The sequence below is a fragment of the Anomalospiza imberbis genome, chromosome 8 (assembly GCF_031753505.1).
Source record: "Anomalospiza imberbis isolate Cuckoo-Finch-1a 21T00152 chromosome 8, ASM3175350v1, whole genome shotgun sequence".
Taxonomy (NCBI): domain Eukaryota; kingdom Metazoa; phylum Chordata; class Aves; order Passeriformes; family Viduidae; genus Anomalospiza; species Anomalospiza imberbis.
In genome coordinates, this window is record NC_089688.1 from 28,509,848 (window position 1) to 28,530,055 (window position 20,208).

Here is a 20,208-nt window from a genome sequence, read left to right on the forward strand (position 1 = left end):
GAAGCTGCTCAATGGGAAGTGGCCAGAGGCCTGGTGGAGACAGATGGACAGATGGACAGAGGGACAGCTCCTGCTCAGGGCTCAGCACCTCATCCTCATCCTCCTGAAGGAGCTGGATCACAGGGAGGCCGGTCAGTGAAGCAAGGGCTGCACCCCTCCCCAATGACCAAGTCCCGGCATGGTCACTCCTTGGGGCTGCTGCCTGCTGGTGCTGCCACCACCCACACTGGGACAAGGGAAACCCTCAGCTGCTCTTCTTCTTGCAAATATCTGAAAGGTTCACCTTCAGTGCCTCTTTCACTGGAACAGCTTGTGGAATTAAGAGTTAGACTGACTACTGCAAAACCTCAGCCAATATATTTCAGTTCAGTCTCAATTTTACCTTTGTGTGCACTACTTTTAAAAAGAAGCATAAACAGGCTATTATTAATACTAATGACAGTGTCTGTTCCAGCACAAGATGATTTGGATGTGTTTACGGTAGCCCATGATTTAATTTACACACAACTGAACTGGTGAGATTTACAACTGACACAGTAGATCATCTCTATGTACATCTTTATTTGGACAGTCCCTATATTATTGTTATATGGATAAAATTAATCTTTTAAAAGGCTATATAAAGCCCAGGCTAAGCTCGTTCATTAAGCACTCAACACATGATATTTTAGTGACTGAAAGGGGAAAAAAATTAAACAATTTGTGTCATTCAGTACTGTAGCATGTGACTGCATTGACAAGGTCACCATGCTAAACTGGCATCATCCGCACCACATGCAACTTCGAAAAATCCTCCAATATTTTCATGGTGATGCATGTAAAGTGTCAGACTACTAAGGGTATTTTTTTCCCTTTCTGCCTGTTTAATAAGGAATTTATTTTTTTTTTAATTAGGACTTCAGTATACTTTTAATTTATAGGACAAAAAGCTTAAGTGGCCTGTTGAGCTTTTTTGGCTACCTGTAGAAGCCACCTCTTTTTCCTCTATTACATGTAAATTTTATTTCCAAAGGTAATTCTCATTGACTCAGATAACCAGCAGTTTCTTTTGTAATTAGAAGCTTATTAATTTGTTATTTACAGTGTAAGTGATCAATAGTTTTTACTCTGGATCAGAAAGTGTCAAAGCTCTAATAATTGGTATGAGATGTAAGACAGATACTGCAACCAAAGCAAACATTGAAAAATCTTCCAAAAGTATATATTATACTGGGAGATTATTAAAATTCCTGATACTGGCTAAAATGTTTAATGTGCTGAATACAAATGATATTTTAAAGAAAGATTTGTGGATCAAAGATGGATTTAATAATCATAATGTTTAGGAATTTGTTTTGAAAGTATTTTTAATTGGATAATGTCAGACTTCTGAATTACAATGCTGTGTTCATTAGCATTTCAATAGGTTATACTATCAACTCCTTTTGACATAAAAGAATTTGATTCATTTTAAAAATCATGAATCTCATGATCTTTTTTCTGCTGCCACTAGTTTTCAGTAATTTCATTATCTTCTACAAGAAGAGCAACAGGAACCACATGGGCTTTGCTGGTAATGATGGTCTATAGATCTCTTCTCCGAAAGCAGCTCTGCTGCCTTTGAAAGTAATTTGCAGCTTCTTATCAACACAGAATTAAAAAGTAATATTGTCTAATTTATTATGTTCAGTGGCACAAAGCATTGTAAAATTCTATCACATGTAAATCTCTTTGAAACCTGTATTATGTGACCATAATCAAGAGTACATAAATGAATTTCAAAATTTATGAAAGTGTTTATTATTAGCCAAGAAAAATCTCAAAATATGAACTTGTCAATAGGTTTAATAGTCTCTTAGCAAGATGTGTATTTTGCACACTCAAACCTCAGTGCAGTTTATAAAATAGTAATTTGTACTTTATAGTTGTATTTCAAATGACTGGTCTGGACATTTCAGAACAGGACAGGGCATAATTGTGTAAGTCTCAGAGTAAATCTGTACATTCAACATGATGAACTCCTTGCTTGCAGAAGTTATCTTCTACTTCAATAGCAACAAAAACTGATTACTGTTGATCACTTAGACATAACTGCTTGTAACAGTCAACAAGCCATCACAGTAAGGTATAAAGACAGCCCTTAGAATAAATGCTGCCTATCTGATGACATTTAAAGCTTTAAAAAATTCCTTCTGGATACTGCAGGAAATCATCATGAGCCAGCACAGGCTGCCAGTGCCACTGAGTGGAACCAAGCCATTAAATCATGTGTATTGGTAACACTGCCATCCGAACCATTAAATTAATTTATGGAGCTGGTCTTGCAAACAGTTCATCATGTCAGCAACGCCAAGGTCTGTGGTAGGATCTACCAGGGTGAGAAAAGCCAATCACATGGGTACATGTGCATGATGCTGCCTTGCAATTGGATCAACCATCCTTTTGTGTTGATTTTAGCAGTTCTAAGAAATAAAACACGGTTTAAATGATATCCTACTACCTCTTGTCCCTCTACAATGTTTTGATTAGAGAAGTAAGGCATGAAGTTCCTGTAGCTGTTTGATCTGACATTATCAGGTATGTATAAACAGATGATGATGTTTTAGCAGAGCAAATAAATTGTATGTCATTTTTTATTAAACAAAGAGTATAATAACTGGACTATATTATCACAATGGAAGCATAGAAGACCATAGACTGTACAGCTGAAACCCTGTAGCAATATTTGTTCCTCATATTTAAAGAAATGTATCTTTATCAAGCTTTCACAATGGCTGCATCTTGGCAATGTAAAGAATCTTCACTCTTGTTAAGGCTAGATGATTATAATTAAAAGATAAATGTACTGTTAGAAGGTTCTACGCCACACTCTATGAGAATTTAACAGAAAGACATACATTATATCTGTATGTGAATTATAATGGCTTCTCAGCAGGGAACGCAGAATCACTTACAGTACGTAAACATTTAAAGAGGAAAATGCTAACACACTGAAAGAGTTTAACATCAGTAGCGATTTATCAAATGAAGAAGTTTCATAAAGTCCACTCTCTGGGAGAACATTCACCATTAGACAAAAGCCTGGCATCCTTGATAGTCTGAAGTTCAATCAATTTGAAAACCAAAACCACTCAATGAGATAAACAAGATTTTAAGAAAACCGTCATCTTCTTTCTCAGGTAAAAGCCAGAATTAAAATAACAATTATTAAAATAATCCAACCAGGTCGCTTTACAGGCAAATTTACACACTGTCTCTTTAAAACACAGCATGCCCAAAAGCCTTTTGGGTTTGGAATGTAGCACTGCACCAAGTATTTCACAAAGCCTCTAAATATCACAAGAAGCTTTTTTTAAAGAGAAAAAAAATAATAATTCCAGCTGACTGAGACTGTTCTAGCAGGAGTGCCTCAGCTTTGCTCCCAGACCTGGAATTCCAGATAAACAACAGAGGACAGCAAACAGATTTTTTTTTGATTTTTTTTTTTTTTAACATGTCCTTTTGTGATGCAGCTACAAGATGACTGATGAGCTTAGGGACAAAGAGAGTGAGAGTGCAAGTGCCATCAGGGTGAGCTGTGTGCTTAGGTAGGAGCTGGTGGGAAGAGCCAGGGAATTCTCTGCGGATATGTGACTGGTGGAGACTCCCGCTGTGTTGTCCTTCCCCAGAGCGTTCTGCAAGACACAACACCTTCCTCGGTCACCATCACAGTATTTTCATTGCAAAGCATTTAAATTCTACTTAATGAAATTCATCTTTTGTTTGTCCATGTCCCACCCTCCACTGATACCTACATATCCATCTCATTAATTGAATGATAAAAAGGGCATTAAAACAGATGTTGCAATGACAGTATTTTGAAATTAGTTAACACCAGTACTGCACACCTCAAAAAAGAGAAAAATATTTTAAAAATCTTACTTTAGCAACGGTTCCATGTGTAAAAGTACAGTATTTTTTTAAGGATCTGTGTTTATCATGCCAGTTTATTTTATAACAGTAAAAACAGGACCCCTACAGAAACTGCACCTTCTGTACAGTCAATAGAATGAATTAGTTTGACAAGGTATTTCTGGATAAGAATATATAAAATTTATTCCATGGGTGTAGATTATTAAATAAGTATCCTTGCTAGGTGCAATGGTGTTTACTATGGCATCTGCCTAAACATGCACCATACAGGTACTGAAATATAAAATCAGCAGAGGACACTTTGAGCCCAGCTCTGAACTTCTAAGTGAGATCATTCTTTAATGCATTACGATACCCAAACACAACAAAACTGACAAGACAAGCATGAGGTAGCCCATGATAATCTTGACTTGGAATGTATTTTCTTATGGGGAGGCACCTGTGCTGTGAAACATCCAAGATCCACACTTACCTCATTAAGACAGAGCTCTGTATCTACAGATTCATTGGATTTTTGCTTCTTCTGTGCCTATGAAAAAATACAAATTTTATTCCCTGTACAATTTATACTTCCAGCAGCACAAAGCACTCAGATAAATTTGCATCAGTTGTCATAATCCTATAATTTTGACAGCGATTTGCACATTATTAGCAAATAAACTCCAAATGTAACTGCATGTTTTCCAATAACATTCACATTCTCATTTGAATTTGCAGCAAAATTTCCAACAGTCAACTAAGGCTACTTAGTAATTACAGTGATGAGTGCCATCAGCTGCAGAGAACATGTTATCTCTTCTATGGCCCCTTAAAAATGCTGCTGGACGTTCATGAGAAGAAATGAAATATGACAGTTAATAATTACCATAGTACCACTGCATATTAACAAATAATCTATGATATACCTCAGTTTTAGGAAAATATACAACACAGGAGTATTTTATCCTTAATGATTCTTGCAATTTTCCCAACTATTATGATAAAAATATAAATATTATTTTAATATATGTCACAGTTGCCAGAGACTCTCTTCTACAAAGCTGCAAAATCAACACTGACTCAAGCAAGAAGAATTTCAGGTAACATCATCCAAAATGGAAGCAGCAGCCTGCACTCTGTCCAGCAGCAGGAGGTGTTTAATATTTCCATTCCTCAAGTGATTAAGTCTGGGCTGGGTGTTTTCTGCTTTTCTACTAGGGCAGTACTAATCTCCAAGGTGTGGAAAGTGCTCTCAATAAACACTGCTATTGCTGACTTGAGCACTCCAGTGATTCTCAGTATCAATTCTTTCTTTGTACATTCCAGAAACAAACCAAGCACCCTTTTATAAAAGTTAACTGTGCTAAAGTAAAGTAGTTCTTGTAAGAGAAGCCTTGGGATTACAAAACTACTGAGCAAAACTGCACTGGGCAGATCTGGTGCTTCCACCTGGAAGTTTTGTTGGACCTTCAACTTATTTCCTGCAAAAAATGAAGATCTGAATCTCAGAGTGCTGCACTCGTTGTGCACTGCAGAATCTCACTGGTTTAGGCAGTGATGCCTGGACTAAAGCTGATGTGAGAAGTGCTGAGCAGTCTGATTTTATGCCCTCAAAAATTCTGTTCCACATACTGCTATTTTATTTCATATCTGAGAGCCGCTGGTTCTGCCAACGGATACAAAATAGTCTTTGACCTAACTACTCATTTTAGAATTCAAATGAAGGAACTGAACTTCTTATTAGGAAACATTCTCTGCTTTGGATGATACATGAACATGTTACAGACAACTGAAAAAGCTGCCTGTAAACAGTTGGGATTTAAGACAGCTTAGCCATAGTAATAATACATGCTGAATGTATGTTGATCATTTTTGTATATATGACAAAATAATAGCTCAATTTAATAACAAACACCCTCCATAAAATTTCCTTCTTATATACCCTCTCTACTAATTTGTACCATTAAAGTGGTTATGGTAAGCATAAATTTAACTGTCTAAATGGAAAAAGAAATGCCTAGAAGTAAATTTACAACAAAAAGAGGCATCACAGTGAAGCCTTTGTGCAGTGTTTGTAGTGGATAGCAAACTTCTTTTAAAGGCAACTTGGTATCTGTCAACTCCCAGATGGCTGGCTCCAAGGAGGCAGGTAAAGAAGGATAAACCAGATTTAAATCCTGACTTTCTTATGTCCGTAACACCCATACTACCTTGAATTGGAATGTGAGGCTTCAGATAAAGCCTCTGGATCAGAGGTTCAGATCCTGAAGGTGCCGGCTGTAAGGATCATACAAGCCTCTTGTTTCTTAGTTTGTCACTTATTGCTAACTTTTCTATTCCCACATGCGTTTGTTTATTTGAATCACTGCTTTGCTGCTTATACCTGCTGTGGATTGATAGCACTTTGCTAACTACACGTCTACACCTGGTAGTTGGTCTAAACACCAAAGTCAGAATTTATATGCCTTTTATACTGTGTTTATCAAATGAGTAAAGAGAAAAACATCATTATTTTGCCTATATGCAGTAAAGTCTTCTTTTACTTCATTCCGCCTGAAAACAATAGAGTGCTGGAGCTAAAATGTATTTACCTTTGACAACACTATTTTAAGGGTAAAATCGACGGCTAGAAAAAAAAATCACCATTAAAAAAACCCCTTTTCAATCATTTTGATAAACATTGTCTAGTTTTCATTTGGAAGGTAGTACTTTTCTGCATCCATATACTTATTGTAGACATCGTAACATCAACAACACTTATTCACACCCATCCTCTATTAAAACGTCCCCCTCTCTTAGCACTGAAAAGCAATTTTAATAATCAGGCAGGCTTTTCTCTTATCAAAACAGAAAGGACAGTATCTTCTATTTAAAAATACAACAAAAATGCAACCTTTTGTTGGGAGGAAGACAAAGAGAAAGAAAAAACTGTCATTCTGAGGAGGAGATGAGACATTGTATGCCAAGTTTCAAATTGGAAGAGTACATTTTTAGTGTTGAGTTATAAACCTGTGAGAATGGGTTATAATGGAAATACTGGCATAGGCTGCACTACTGAAATACAACAGTGCACCACTAAATCACAAATAATGGGATAAAAAACCCAAACCTACATGTTGAAGAAAATGCTTTAGTGAATGTCCTTTACTTACAACCAAAGGGGAAAATTCTTCCTGCCCTGTCTTGGGCAGAAATAGCTCTACACCTAGCAGAGCTCTTTGTTTGTGCTACAGTGAGTAACACCTTATCAGAGATTAAACAAAAAAAAAAAATCAGAGTTTAGAGGTTATGCTGATAGCCCTGGTGGAAATAGACCCAGACTGGGAGGTGTGCATTTGAATTAAAAAGGATACCCTCTGCTGTCAGATATTTACTTTCTAACATCTTCCATTATACTAAAAATTTAAACAAGAGAAATGAGTGTCCATCACGTACAGCTGCAGACAATTCTGGAATAACTGCACCATCAGTTAATTTGGGAATTGAGAGTTGTTCATTATGCAAGATGCCAAAGATTCACTGCCAATCCCATCTCAGGTATCCAGCTTGCCTACCAAACAGGCAAGAAGGTGTTTTCAAATGTTCTGGAAGTACCTAACTCCACAGGAGTAAAAGAGCACACACAAATGGCTAAGTTGTCTATATTCAAATTTGTATTCTTCTAAAATTTTAATATAAAGCTGTTTATCTGGTGACAAAAAATCTATGGGGATTCTATCATTAAATAAAAAAAAAAAAAAAAGCAGGGCTGGGCTGATAAAAAAAAATAATGATTTTAAAAAAACAGTGAAGGAAAATCAGCTTAAAATAAGTGGCTAACAAAGATGTATGAGTTCTTTTCTACTGAGGAAAAATAGCATTTGCTAATGACTTACTTAATGACACACTGAGCTGTGACATATCTCAGTCTGTAAAACAAAGTTACATAAATGGGCTGACACTCCAGCTTTGCAGGGAATTGCAATTCATTAATGTGAGCTACACTGGCAAAGCTGCTTCCATACAGCCAACAGGCTTGACCTCACTAAAGCTTCTATGTTTTCTAAAAATTAAACAATTTCACTGTAGAGCACAAGCAATAGATGATATTTAGAGATAACTGTATTTAAGCACCTCCTGATGAGCTACAGTATCATGTCTGCTAGTCAAAGACAAGTCTTCTTTTGGTCTCAAAACCCTTTAGTTTTCAATATCAGAACTAAAATATTGGACTTGGTCAGGGGCTGGTAGAGTAACCAACAGCATGTCCACAAAAAAAAGAATTCATTATGAGAAGCAAAATTTTACTTATTTCTTTCCTAGAAAGAGAGTTAAATCAGGATTAGCAGATGACCTAGTGGTTTTCTGAAAAGAAAAAGGAATCTTGCTTATAGAGACATTTTTCCATCAGAAGACTCTGTGGACCTCCATGTTTCCTTCTGATCCCAATGCATCCTAGATGAGTTTAATTGTATGTCCCTAATTACTCTTCTCTTGCCCTGCACCTAATAATTACCATAAGATTCTCCTAAAACAACTCCCTGCTTTCCATCCCCCAAATCCCTCTGGATTCATCCTCTGCAGGCACTACAGCCCTGAATTTATACCCAGAAATGCAATCTTGCAATTATGCATCCAGCTTTTGCAAATGCCAGCACTGCATGGTTAATAAAAGCATCAAACACTGCAGCAGTGTCTCACCAGGAGTCAGTACACACACTTGTGGCTTGTCACCCAGCAGTACTTTTATAAGTTCACTACAGCATCAATTTCTGTTACTCAAAGAAAGGAAAAGTTCTGCCTGGGGATGCCTCCAAATGGAGGTGAGCTTTAATGTGATGGAGGGAAGGAGAAGGATATAAAGGGAGCTGAATGCATTGCTCTGAATGCAAACAGGCACAGAGCGAGCACCCAAATTCAGAACCCAGCCCCATTCTTTAGCTACCCACTTTGGGCTTTATGGAATGTATTGCTTGGACAGGGAGAGGCAACAGAAGCATCATTAGGATAGATATCTGCTAGGTAGGCTGTTTATACAGCTGATTTTAATGAGTGAGCCCTTGTCCTCTCCTGAGATCCTGCTTAGTTATGCCCATATTAACAAGCCTTTCTGAAGAAGAGGGACAAATCTCCCAGAATGCATCCTTCAAATGACCACACTTCTAAAGTAGCTGTAACAAATGAGTGTTTGTTCTTTTTGTTCTTCTCCTGTGTTGATTAGAGAGATTTACTATGCAACTAACCTGCTTTCCCCAACAGCAGGACACAAACAATAAGCAGAGAAATATACAGACTGTAAAAATGCAATCAGTTTAACTCTTCTGTGCTCACTAAGTGGATGGTGCATCTATCACAACTGACAATAGTATTTTCTTATTAGCACAGGAGTACTCTGCCACACTGGAGTATAATTACTTTCAACAGGGAAGATAAGAAAAGTGTGGGTCAGAGACACAGGCTAGTGAAATAAAGATCCAATTCAGCACGGGGTAATTCTGAAACCCATACCATCCAGCCAGAGTGCAGAGCTATTTAAGCTTGTTTTATAAAAACAAGCAGCTCTGCACTGTCCTATAACAAAGCAGCCAACTCTTTTTTCTGCTTTGTTTTTTTTTTTTTTTTTATTTTTTTATTTTCCTCTCTGCTGAATCAACCCTCAAGACACAAGCTCGGGGCATGAAATTATCAGTTGTCATTCTGCATAAAAGCACTACAGTTCTGTCATGTCACTTTGTGGGGAGAAGAAAGTATCTTCTAGAAACAAGCATCATGAAGACGTTACTGGCACTATGCTCCAGAGCTACACAGATAACACCCAGCACAGAAAGAAGCAAATCACAAGATTTTCAGCTGAGACACATTAAATAAAGTAAACCAAGCATCCCCTGGTGCCCAAATATGCACTGGGAAAACACACACTGAGGGGATTTTACAGCATTCCCCTTATTCCTCAACATTAATAAATTCTTGCTCGATTTGAGGACTTAAACATGAGAAATGAGAAACAGAGAGCAACCTTAAAGCAGGGCAGTATGTTTTCTGGCCAAGAAAGAGAAGGTCTATAGGAGTTCTCTGGAAGAGGGGCTGGAACAAAGGTAGGTCCTTTATGTGCTAAAGCCAGCTTTGCAGCTCTGCAGTCACCAAGGAGGGAGAACCACCCAGTCCCTCTGGCCAGGGCCAGGCGGGCTGGGAACAGCATCTCCTTCCCAGACTGCAGAGGAACAACAACTCAAAACAGCTTCGGTCTCACAGACACTGCAGACACTTGGGGCTACTGATAGATGCAGACGGAAACACACAGGGCAGCAGACACCACTTCAGAAATCAAAGAAATGGGCAGAAGAGTTGATAAAGTCTGATATGGATAGAGGGAAAACTCCCTTCTGCTTCTTCGATTTGCAAATTGTTAGAAAATTTGATTGAAGGGGTAAGAATTGGAAGTAATCCTCCCGGAAGGAAGGAAGGAAGGAAGGAAGGAAAGAAGGAAGGAAGGAAGGAAGGATGACCTATATGATATTAATTATTGCTAGACCTTTCCCAGATCCTTATGTTAATAAACATGAGACCTCATTAAGCTCCATATCTCACTGCACTTATTTGGCTAGGATAACATGGCACAAAAATTGCCTAACAGCAATCTGCAAGGTTTTATAAAAAACAGATCCTATCAGAAACACCAAACTGATCAAACAGCTTACAAGGACCAGACACAGAGATCTTCAAATATTTATTTCAAGCAATTAGTTTCCCAGTGAGCACAGCACAAAATATGACACCCAGCCAAGACAACTGAGCTGACTTACCTTTCATGGCAGTACAGTAACTTGCTAACAACTTTGTTTTCATGTTCAGTCATTCATTTAGCTACGTAAAATGAATTTCTATAGTCCTAGATTCTTCCTTCCTATTTTTAGGGGATATGATGCAATTCTCCTAATATGGTCTTTTTATGGATTTGCTGCAAGCAAATATTTTTGTATTACAAAATGCAGAGGAGGAAACAGAATGCTAAAAAGCAGAGACTGAATAAGTTTTATTAGGTTAATATCTCAACATCTCAGGCTGCCTAGGTTGTTGAGTTTTTTCTCTAGTTATAAAACTAAACATCCACGTAATCCAAAACTGAGTTGTTTTGGATTTTATCATTAAAATGCATTTCTCAAGTCATTCACCACAGAGATCAACCCAGTGCCATGGACAGCAGGTACAGATAGCATCTGGCCACTGCATACTGACCAGCACCTGAAGAAAATCACGTGTCCAAAGACAGGAACAGAGTTGTTCAGCTTGGCAGCAGGGGACGGCGCTGCCTCCTGGATTAGCCATGGTGCCCTGGAGTGTGGTGGGAAGAGCCCTGAGCAGCTGTCAGCCAGGGCTGCTGTGGGAGCACAGCGGCTCAGTCAGAGCAGCACAGACCTGCCCTGGGCTAGTGAGCCTTGGGAAGAGGCACCGCACCCATGCAGGGCTCCTGCAGGGCATCAACACCTCCAGGTGCTCCAGGGCAGCAGAATTCCCTGAGCCTGCTGCTCACTGGAGTTTCCCTCGCTGCAATCACACAGCAGGACAGAGTGCAGCCAGGACTCTGCTGAGGGAGCCTCCACAGCCAAAAGCAGAGCTGCAGAAGGGCAGCTCAGCAGGGATGCTCGGCCTCATGAGACTCCCAGTTCAGAGCTGTGGGAGGTGAAGGGATGGAGCAAACAAGGTCAGGCTCTGCCTCTGTGCCCTGGAAGCAGGAGCAGGGGTGCTGCTCTGTGGCTCTGCAGCTGGAAGGGAACACCAGGCAAGCTCGCCTGAACACCAGTCTGAGCCTCAGCACGACAGGAAGCTTCCCTTCGTGCCATGCCAACCTTGAGCAGCCGGCATTACTGCTGGTTTTCTGAGCACTGCCCTCACTCATCAATTTTAAAAGGGAAGGCAAGGGAATGACCGTGAACATCTGCTTTTTGTTAAGCACCACAAAATGTTCAGGACTTTCTATTAACAATACGTGAATGCACGTGTGCACTGTGAGTACTGGCATGGTTACAGAGAGACAAAAAACGCAGCAAGCCTTAAAAGGGAGAGAACACTTCAGGTAAAAAGTGACTCTTCCTGCAATTACAGAGAGGCAAAGGCTAATATAAACTAACAGTGAGGCAGCCTTGCACGAAAAGGTAAAAGAAACCAGCTGAGCACCCACCCATGCCCTCCCTGCCTCTGTTTAGTTTGCACATTTCAAGCCCAGCGTATTAATTTCCACAGTTGTGTGATGGTGTGCCCAAGTCCCACTAAATCATGGCATGATTCAGAGGGTAGTTCTTTTCTTTTAAAATAATCCACTCTTGAACAGCTGTGATTTGGATTAATTAGGGAATTTCGCATTTTTGGCCCAATCTGCTCTCCAGAAGTGCCACTGAAATAAAAATTTAAAGCATTCACTCCTTTCTCTAATCCTGTAGCTGAATTTTGCAGGTGCACAGATGCATCCTCAGAACTGGCAGGGCTGCAATTGCAGTGAACTTGCTGCAGTACTTGTCTCAGTTCCTTTACAATAAAAATATAGAAAACTTTTTTTTTTTAATAGTGGAATAAATTCTAGCAAGGTGAGTATTTAAAAAAAAAAGAGGTTATGGTGCACTGTGGCTTTGATAGGCAGCTATTCCTCAAGAATTTAGCTAGAACCACACACATAATGTGAAAATTTTCACCCAAATAATTAATGTTTTAGATCTTTTTTAATATGAAATGTAAGACAACTTCAAGCATAGCTGGTAGCAATGTCTATGACAACCTATTTTTATTTTCATTAAAATAAAAGCCTTTAGAAGACTGCAGAAAGGTGTTCAAATTCACTGCTAGCATTCTTGTTTAATAATTCTGGAGGCATTTTAATTTCTAAAAAAAAAAGTGAATAAGTATCATACAATTTGGATTACTGGCATTTTATTTTCTAAGAAAAGTATATTTTTCAACAGATTTAAGTCATGACTGAAAAAAAAATCCAATTGGTCTCATCCACAGATCTCCATTAGCTAAGCTACACCTTGGTTTGTCCTGTCAGCTTCCTAAATGTTATTAAAAGACCCCTGCAAAATGGATCTCAAAACTCAATACTTGTGAGAGACTTTGATGTAGCATCCAACATTCATTCTCCCCTTGCTGAAGTGAGTGAGGGAAAGAAAAATCACCCCTTCTCAGAAATACTATCAGTGAAACCCTGACAGTAATTCTCTTTAATGGGTTATCCTACAGTGGACCATACTTTAATGGATGGCATTAGAGTGGCCTTCCTCATATCCCTGATTTACACATGAATGATGCTCTCACAAACAGCCACACTGTAATTAATGAAGCTATTCAAAAAAGCACAGAAACTCTTCTAAGAGATCTCTGAAGAGTCATGGCATTATTTGAAAGGTGCCTTATTTCTACTGCTCTGATCCCACAACACCAACAGGAATTTCTCCACTTGCCAGGCAGCACCAACTGGAAATCAAAAGCAATTTCCTAATATCATCTGCATATATGGCCTGAAATTTGAGAAGAAGTATGGAGGATTTTTTTCCATCACTGAAAAAAGTTTCTTAGACACAAAAAAAGTACTATGCATGTCAGATGTTTACCAATTATAACCCTACTAAAACAAAACCATGCCTATAATGACCAGATTATGTAAATGATTACCAGATTATGCAAAATTGTATTCACAGGATATAAATCCTTCTTTGTTTCATCCCACAAGCTCTTCACAGAAGGACAGAAGGCTCAAATTTATGTTTACATTTAATAAGCTGGAAAATAAAAACAGATGAATGCTAATAATGTCAGTAATGCAGATCAACATCACTTTGGGTATATTTTGAAATGTTTCCACACTAAACTGGAAGTAGCTTTAGAAGCTTAGTTGTGACTAGTCTGCCTACTTTTTGAAGAATTATATTGTGGTAATCTGGATAGTTGAGGGGATTATTAATGGGACATACAGACTTAAATTCCAAGGTAGCTTGTTTAATGTGACTCAGGTCAATACTGCCAACTATTCTGTAGTAGTTCTGAAATGAGGAGGTGGTTCTGAAGCACTTCTCTAAACAGGACAGGTTCAATGCACAAAAGTGACACTAATTTGCACCTCAGGCAGTGCACTTCATCAGAGACTGAGGAATTAATGGGGTATAGGACTATAATGTCGCAAAGCACGCAGGATGTTTTCCTATGCCCCTCCCTTCCTTTTCTGTGAGATGAGCTGCTGTGTTAAAAAGGGACAGTCCCACTCTAGGCTCAGATTTTTCCAAATCTACTGCAAACACTACAAAAATCTTGAAGGTGCCTTGCGCTACTGTATTTTAATATCCTTCAGTGGAACTCGGAGAGATTATAAAATTTCACCTAGAAAAACGTCTTAGGAGTGCTATCTGAAGAGAATCTTGATTGATGATGGTTGGCAGCAAATATTTCCCTGAGTGCATAATGGTTTTATTAATAGTTCTGGACTGAGCTGCAGCAAGTAGAAAACAGACCAAGTGAGGGGTTTTTTTTTGTGATCTACCTACTCAGATGCATCTAATCCCTCACTAGCATCAGCTTTGTCTTCCTAGCAAGTTTCGGTGTCAATACACTGCCACCAAGTATCTAGAGAGGAGGCATTAAAAAAAAATACACCTGTGTGTGTGCCAACCACAGCAGCAGTATGGCTTCTTGTGTTGCTCCTATCTACAGATCAGAGGGTGGGAAGTCACAGGGATGACAGCATTGCTAGAAACGAGGGATGGGTGTGATGCAGACAGAACCTACTGTACATTAACATATGCTATTGTGTATGGACACCAGTGCTGATACTGCACTATTGGCTGTCAGAAGTGAATTAAATGGGCTGAAGAGATGCCTTGTTCAGTGGCCAGGACAGGCTAAGCCTCTCTAGTGCTTGAGAGCAGCATCCTTAGAAGGGATTTGAGAGATCACTGCGCTGCTCCCAGTCAGTGGCTGCACGAGACATCCCACTGCTGAGATGCTGTGCACAGCTGAATGGAGCTGCACTCCAGCAGGCTCTGCACAGAACAAAGGGCAGCAGGTGATGGACGAGGGCCTGCAGAGCACGTATGAGCAGATGGGTCTCGCTGCTCTGGAGATGACGTGGAGCTGAAGCTTTGCCAGTTGCTCTCTCTAAATGTCCATGGAACACCAGAGTCCAGTCCCCTGTTACAGGGACATAAGCCAGTCTGACTGGCATTTTAGGGGCTGTCCCTGTGACATGGGCTCAGTTCAGCTCCCAGAGAGCAGAGCTCTCTCTCTGAGGACACTTACCAAAGAGCTGCACTGATACTAAATACTAAATATAACATGAGCCACCAGCCTGAAGGTGAAAAGCCTCTGCCTAATTAATTATTCCTAAGTATTCTAATTAAGCTGTTCTCTGGGTATAGACAGACTGTGTTTTTTATCTAAACCTGTTTAGTTGTGCCTAGAACAATCTGAATTTCTTCTCTGCATATTCTCATGACTGAGTCCTTAAGAATAATCATGAAATCTTAATCAAAATTAACATGGGCTTGATGAGAGCATGATTCTGCAAACAGTTGCAAGAATTTCTCGAAGTTCAAAACCACTATGAACAAAGGGATAATTATTTTCCACTGCACTTGCATTTGGATTCTGAAACTGTATACAAGCAGCTAGGTCCCTGAAGGAACAGACCCCTAAATTCGCCCTGAGAACCAGACAACTGCAGTGTGTACGTGACTGAGGTGTGCAGGACAGCACTCCAGCACAGAAATCACTATAGACCAGTCAAGATACATGCAACTGTTAATGCACCACTTTTTCTGCTGAAGGTAAGCTTTTGTAAAAACCATACTGGACACTGTTCATCAGAACAGTTCTGATCAAATCATATTTTTTTACATTTGTGCTGGCACAAATTTAGGAACGGGTTTTCACAGATTCTTGTAACTGCTTTGCTTTCGTCTGTGCACATCTGATTTAGATGCCCATTTATCCAACTCTCTGCACAAATTAGGTACTTAGGGCTGCAGGTAGCTTTTTAGAGCCTGCCTGGTACATGTCTTACCTGCCACGCACATAAAAAATTCAAACGCACACATTTCAAATCTGAGGATGAATTCAGACCATCCAAATGTTTAGGGTCATGTGGTAATGTGTAACTTGCCTTGAATCAGAGGTTTCTTGAGGCTTTTGAAAATGTCAGTCTGGAAAAAACTATAGCACCATGTAATGCAGCATTTAATAAATTACTGCCTGAATACCTAATTCTGTTTTAAGAAAGACATGAGGGAGGATAATCCTGTAATTCTTTAGGAAACATGCTGAGTGAACCTATGAAAAATATTCTATGTTATGCACATCAGTCTGTTTACCCGTGACTCATAAAAAGAGCTAAACACGCAGAGCTTAACCTGAGGTGGGATTATTAGGCCAAGTCCACTGATTGGGAACAGGATTTGGTGTGAAACAGTCAGGCTCTCCTGCAAAGTACTGACCAAAATAAACATTTTGAACTCCTAGTGATTTTGACAGCAAGGAGCTGAAATGGGTGACAGCGTCTATGTTCTGGAACTCAACAGAAAATGGAAAGATACTGTAGAGGAGATGGTTTGATGCAACATAAAGATCTGTTATTCACGTAAGATAGCTGATTAGGAGTCATGGGCATAAAAAGTAGGAGATAAAGGGTGTGATTTATTCCCAATATTTGATTACTAATGTACAGTGAAGACCCCAAGTAAAATGAGCAGACAGGGTAAACGTCGAACAAAAATTTCTCTTCAGCTGTTTTGTTGTCATTAATTTTTTTTAAATTAAGAGTATAGATTAGCCAATTTGGTTAAAAGATTGTGTTTAATTTTCTGTCCTATAAACTTGGTTTGATTACTTGAAAAATTATTGAATGCTATGGAAAAGGTTCCAAAATTTAGCTCTTCAGCACTGTAGTATTTTTTGCAGCTATTTCGTCAGCAAGGTATGGGTTAGAATGATTACTTATTATTGCACTCTGATTTCCACTGGGCTTTTCTGTATTTCATTTGCTGGTGGTAACACAGAAGAAACTATTCCTAAAAAGTCTTCTTTATTATTCCTGAAATGATTTTGATCATATCTGCCACATGGCAACTGAGAGTCTGGGTAGTTTATTTTTTAAGAATGTTAAGTCTCTGGGTTACACAGAAATATCAAAGAATGGTGTGCATACATGTAAGGGGTAATGGATAATTACAATGTACACTTAAGGATAATTGCAATACACACAACTGTGGAGTAATTCCCTTTTTACAAGTGTATAAACAAAAGCAGAATTTGATTAGGTTGTGTGATTGCCTCTTTAAAATCAAATTACTTTATATGCATAAACATACTTCAGGTACTTGGGCTTGCTGTTGGCAGAGGAAGGCAACGTATCCTCTTTAATCAAGGATAAGGAAACAGGGTTGATTCAGACATTTTACCCAAATCAAAATGCAGACTTACTCCAATCTCAGTTGCAGCCCAGTACAGCCACAACCCCCCTCTGCCCTTCTCCACTGTGCCTTCTAGGGCAGCCCAGCCAGTGATGGCATGGAGACTACTCCAGTACCGTAGAGGCCCAACACCCTTCCAGCTCAGCCTGGTGTACATTTTGGTGTTTCTTTTTTTCCCCCCTGAATCTGCATTTAGCCATTAAATCATGAGAGGAAATACAGAAAAATAACATAAATAAATGTCATAGCAGATTAAGTCTGTGAGGCAGCTGAGTGTCCAAACATTACAGAATGGATCTGCAAGAAGAAAGGACAGAACAACCCAAACCACAAGGAAAAAAAACAAACAAACAAAAACCACACAAAAGGAAAAATAGCAAAACAAACACACAAACCAAACAAAAACCGACAGGAATAGGATCTAATGAAGACTAATGGCTAACTGGAAGTGAAGTTTCAGATGTGGATATGCCAGTGAGCGTAAGAGCATGAACTCTAATCAACACTTTTTTCTAGGATTAGACAAAATATGATCAACCACTTGTCCCAAAAAAGGTTTGCTGTGCTCTAGGAAATAGATAGCTCATCTATGGAAACAAAGTGCCGATCATTAAGATAGTGTCCAGTAGTGTCTGCAAGACTTTAAGAGCCACCAAGGGTGACAGTAAATGAGAAAATTATAGCACAATGTGAATGTAGTTCCCCTCTGTGAGCTCTTCTCTACCCACCCATACACCCAAGGAGTCACAGAAATCTCAGGGAACAACGCTTTTGGGAAAAGCCTCTGGGGCAGGCAGCCCCACGCCCCTACTCCAGGATCTAGGAACATTTCTCCCACCTCTGGGGATTTCAGGGAACATAACCAGAGACAAGACAAAGCCCTGCACCAGGACTGTGCACAACTCATCAGGTCCCTCTCTGTTAGTGAGCCTTCCCCTCCAGGGAATGAGGAGATTGTACAACAAATTGCTGCCCTGCTCCCCTAAACTACCCCACTGCACCATCCCCCTCCACGAGAGAGAGGGCAGGTAATTCAAAAAACTCAATGCATCTGTGACTAAAATGCTCCACTATCCAGAAATTTTCAGCCTCCACAGTCATTTGTCCTAAGCCATCATACAAAACTGTCAATACCACTTCAATAAAAGTGTTTAAAAGTACATTTCAATTACAGAAGTCTTGTGAGATCCTTACTTAAGAAAGAACAGTTCTTTGCAAAAATGGCAGAACTGATTAAGATTTTATTTGTTAAATTTTGATCTATTCTGGCAACTGCTGAGCTATTTTCATACTTTAACAAGAAACATTTCTCTATTGACAACTGTATTAATTATCTCATATATTTATATCTGATAAAGCCTTTTAAATTGGTTTTCCTCATGAATCTTTGTGGATATATATATTTTTTGAGGCTAACCTAATGCATTAACATAGTTTATAGTAGTAAATTAGTTACTGTTTCTGAAGCACTCAAATACACTATGTGGTTTTCAGAACAAATAGAGGCTGTAAGGTGATAGCTGCAATGAAGTTAACAGCAATTAATTGTGTCTTTAAGGCCAAGACTACCTTTTCATTATGAATTTCTGAAATAACTAGTATGATGGGATTTTGGTGCATAATACAGACTCCTTAAAAGCTAATCCTGTTTAAAAAAAAAAAACAAAAAAAAACACAAACTATTCCAATATTTCAAGGCTTCTGCTCTTGATTGCAAGGCTTCTACTGTTGATTTCTGTTCCATTAAAAACCTGGTGGAAAAATCACTTTTGCCTACACTTGCTTGGGAACAGGGTCAGCCTGCTGCCATAACCAGAGCTTCTTTCACTCCAGCAAGTACAGATGGGAGCAGAGCCATGACTAAACCCTAATATTTGCTAATAGCAAACAATATGTCTTAAACAAAGCACTTTGTCAGGTCCCATAAAGGCACAATATATTCTGAACTCTACTTCCAAAGACAATATGATTAAACATGTACCATCACAATGCAATGACCTAGAATTTTTATTGGTAGTAGTTATGCCTTAAAATTAATTTATAATACTGTACTCCTTTTTATGGCTGTTTTTTGCAGACTATAGTGAGCTATCTGTTTTAAAAGGGAAATACATGATGGACTAGGTGTTTGATTGAGAACTAGAGTTGGCTGACATTAGGAATACCTTCAATATGATGAAGAACCACGTAAAGTAATAACAAGGACTATGAATAGTTTGATTTGGCTTATCTGATGTGATCCAATTTTCTGCTTCTGGTTTATTCCAGCACTTTGTATTTCTGTTGTACTCTTCTAAGAGGATACTCATGTGAAACACAGAAACAACTGTAGCTTAGGGGAACACTGCAAATGCAAATCTGCTTTTAGCAGCAATAATTTGCAAAATTCTTTCTGAGGATAAAAACTACAATCTGTCAAAAAAAATTTCAATTTTCTGTAAAAGTATGTAGTACAGTTTCAGAAAGCTGTATTTTTTTAAGTCGTTAAATTGGTTTTTAGTAACCTCACACTCATTTTCAATTGAACAATTATTAAACTATAAAACAAAATTGCACAATTCCTAAAACTGTAGTCTGGAGTTTTACAGTCTGCTATAAAGTGCTGTATTATTATAATACACTAAAGATGCTCAGACTATTAAAACTTTTTTTTTAAATGAACCATAAAATATTTTATCATTGATGAAATAATTCTGAAGTATTATGCTCTTCAGCAGTATACATGCACAATATTTTGGTCTCATGAAAAGCGTGCTAATCAAAAAAACACAATTTAAACTGTAATTCTAATATGCAACATAAACCATGTCACTGTCTTTCAGGAACAGGAGTTTATTACACACCCAACTTTAAGCATTAAAAATCAAGAGTGTTGATCATTAAATATAAGGTCCAGTCTTACAGAGAGATC

The 20,208-nt window shown here is 38.7% G+C and overlaps 1 protein-coding gene across 1 annotated transcript in view; it reads right to left on the reverse strand.

The window, feature by feature from the left end:
- Positions 1-1,328: 1,328 nt before the first annotated feature.
- GFRA1 (GDNF family receptor alpha 1) overlaps positions 1,329-20,208 on the reverse strand; it is a 132,731-nt gene continuing 113,851 nt past the window's right edge. The window contains 2 exon segments of the mRNA XM_068198171.1: positions 1,329-3,653; positions 4,364-4,420. Of these exon segments, the coding sequence (XP_068054272.1) occupies positions 3,492-3,653; positions 4,364-4,420 (219 nt within the window). The 3' untranslated portion in view covers positions 1,329-3,491.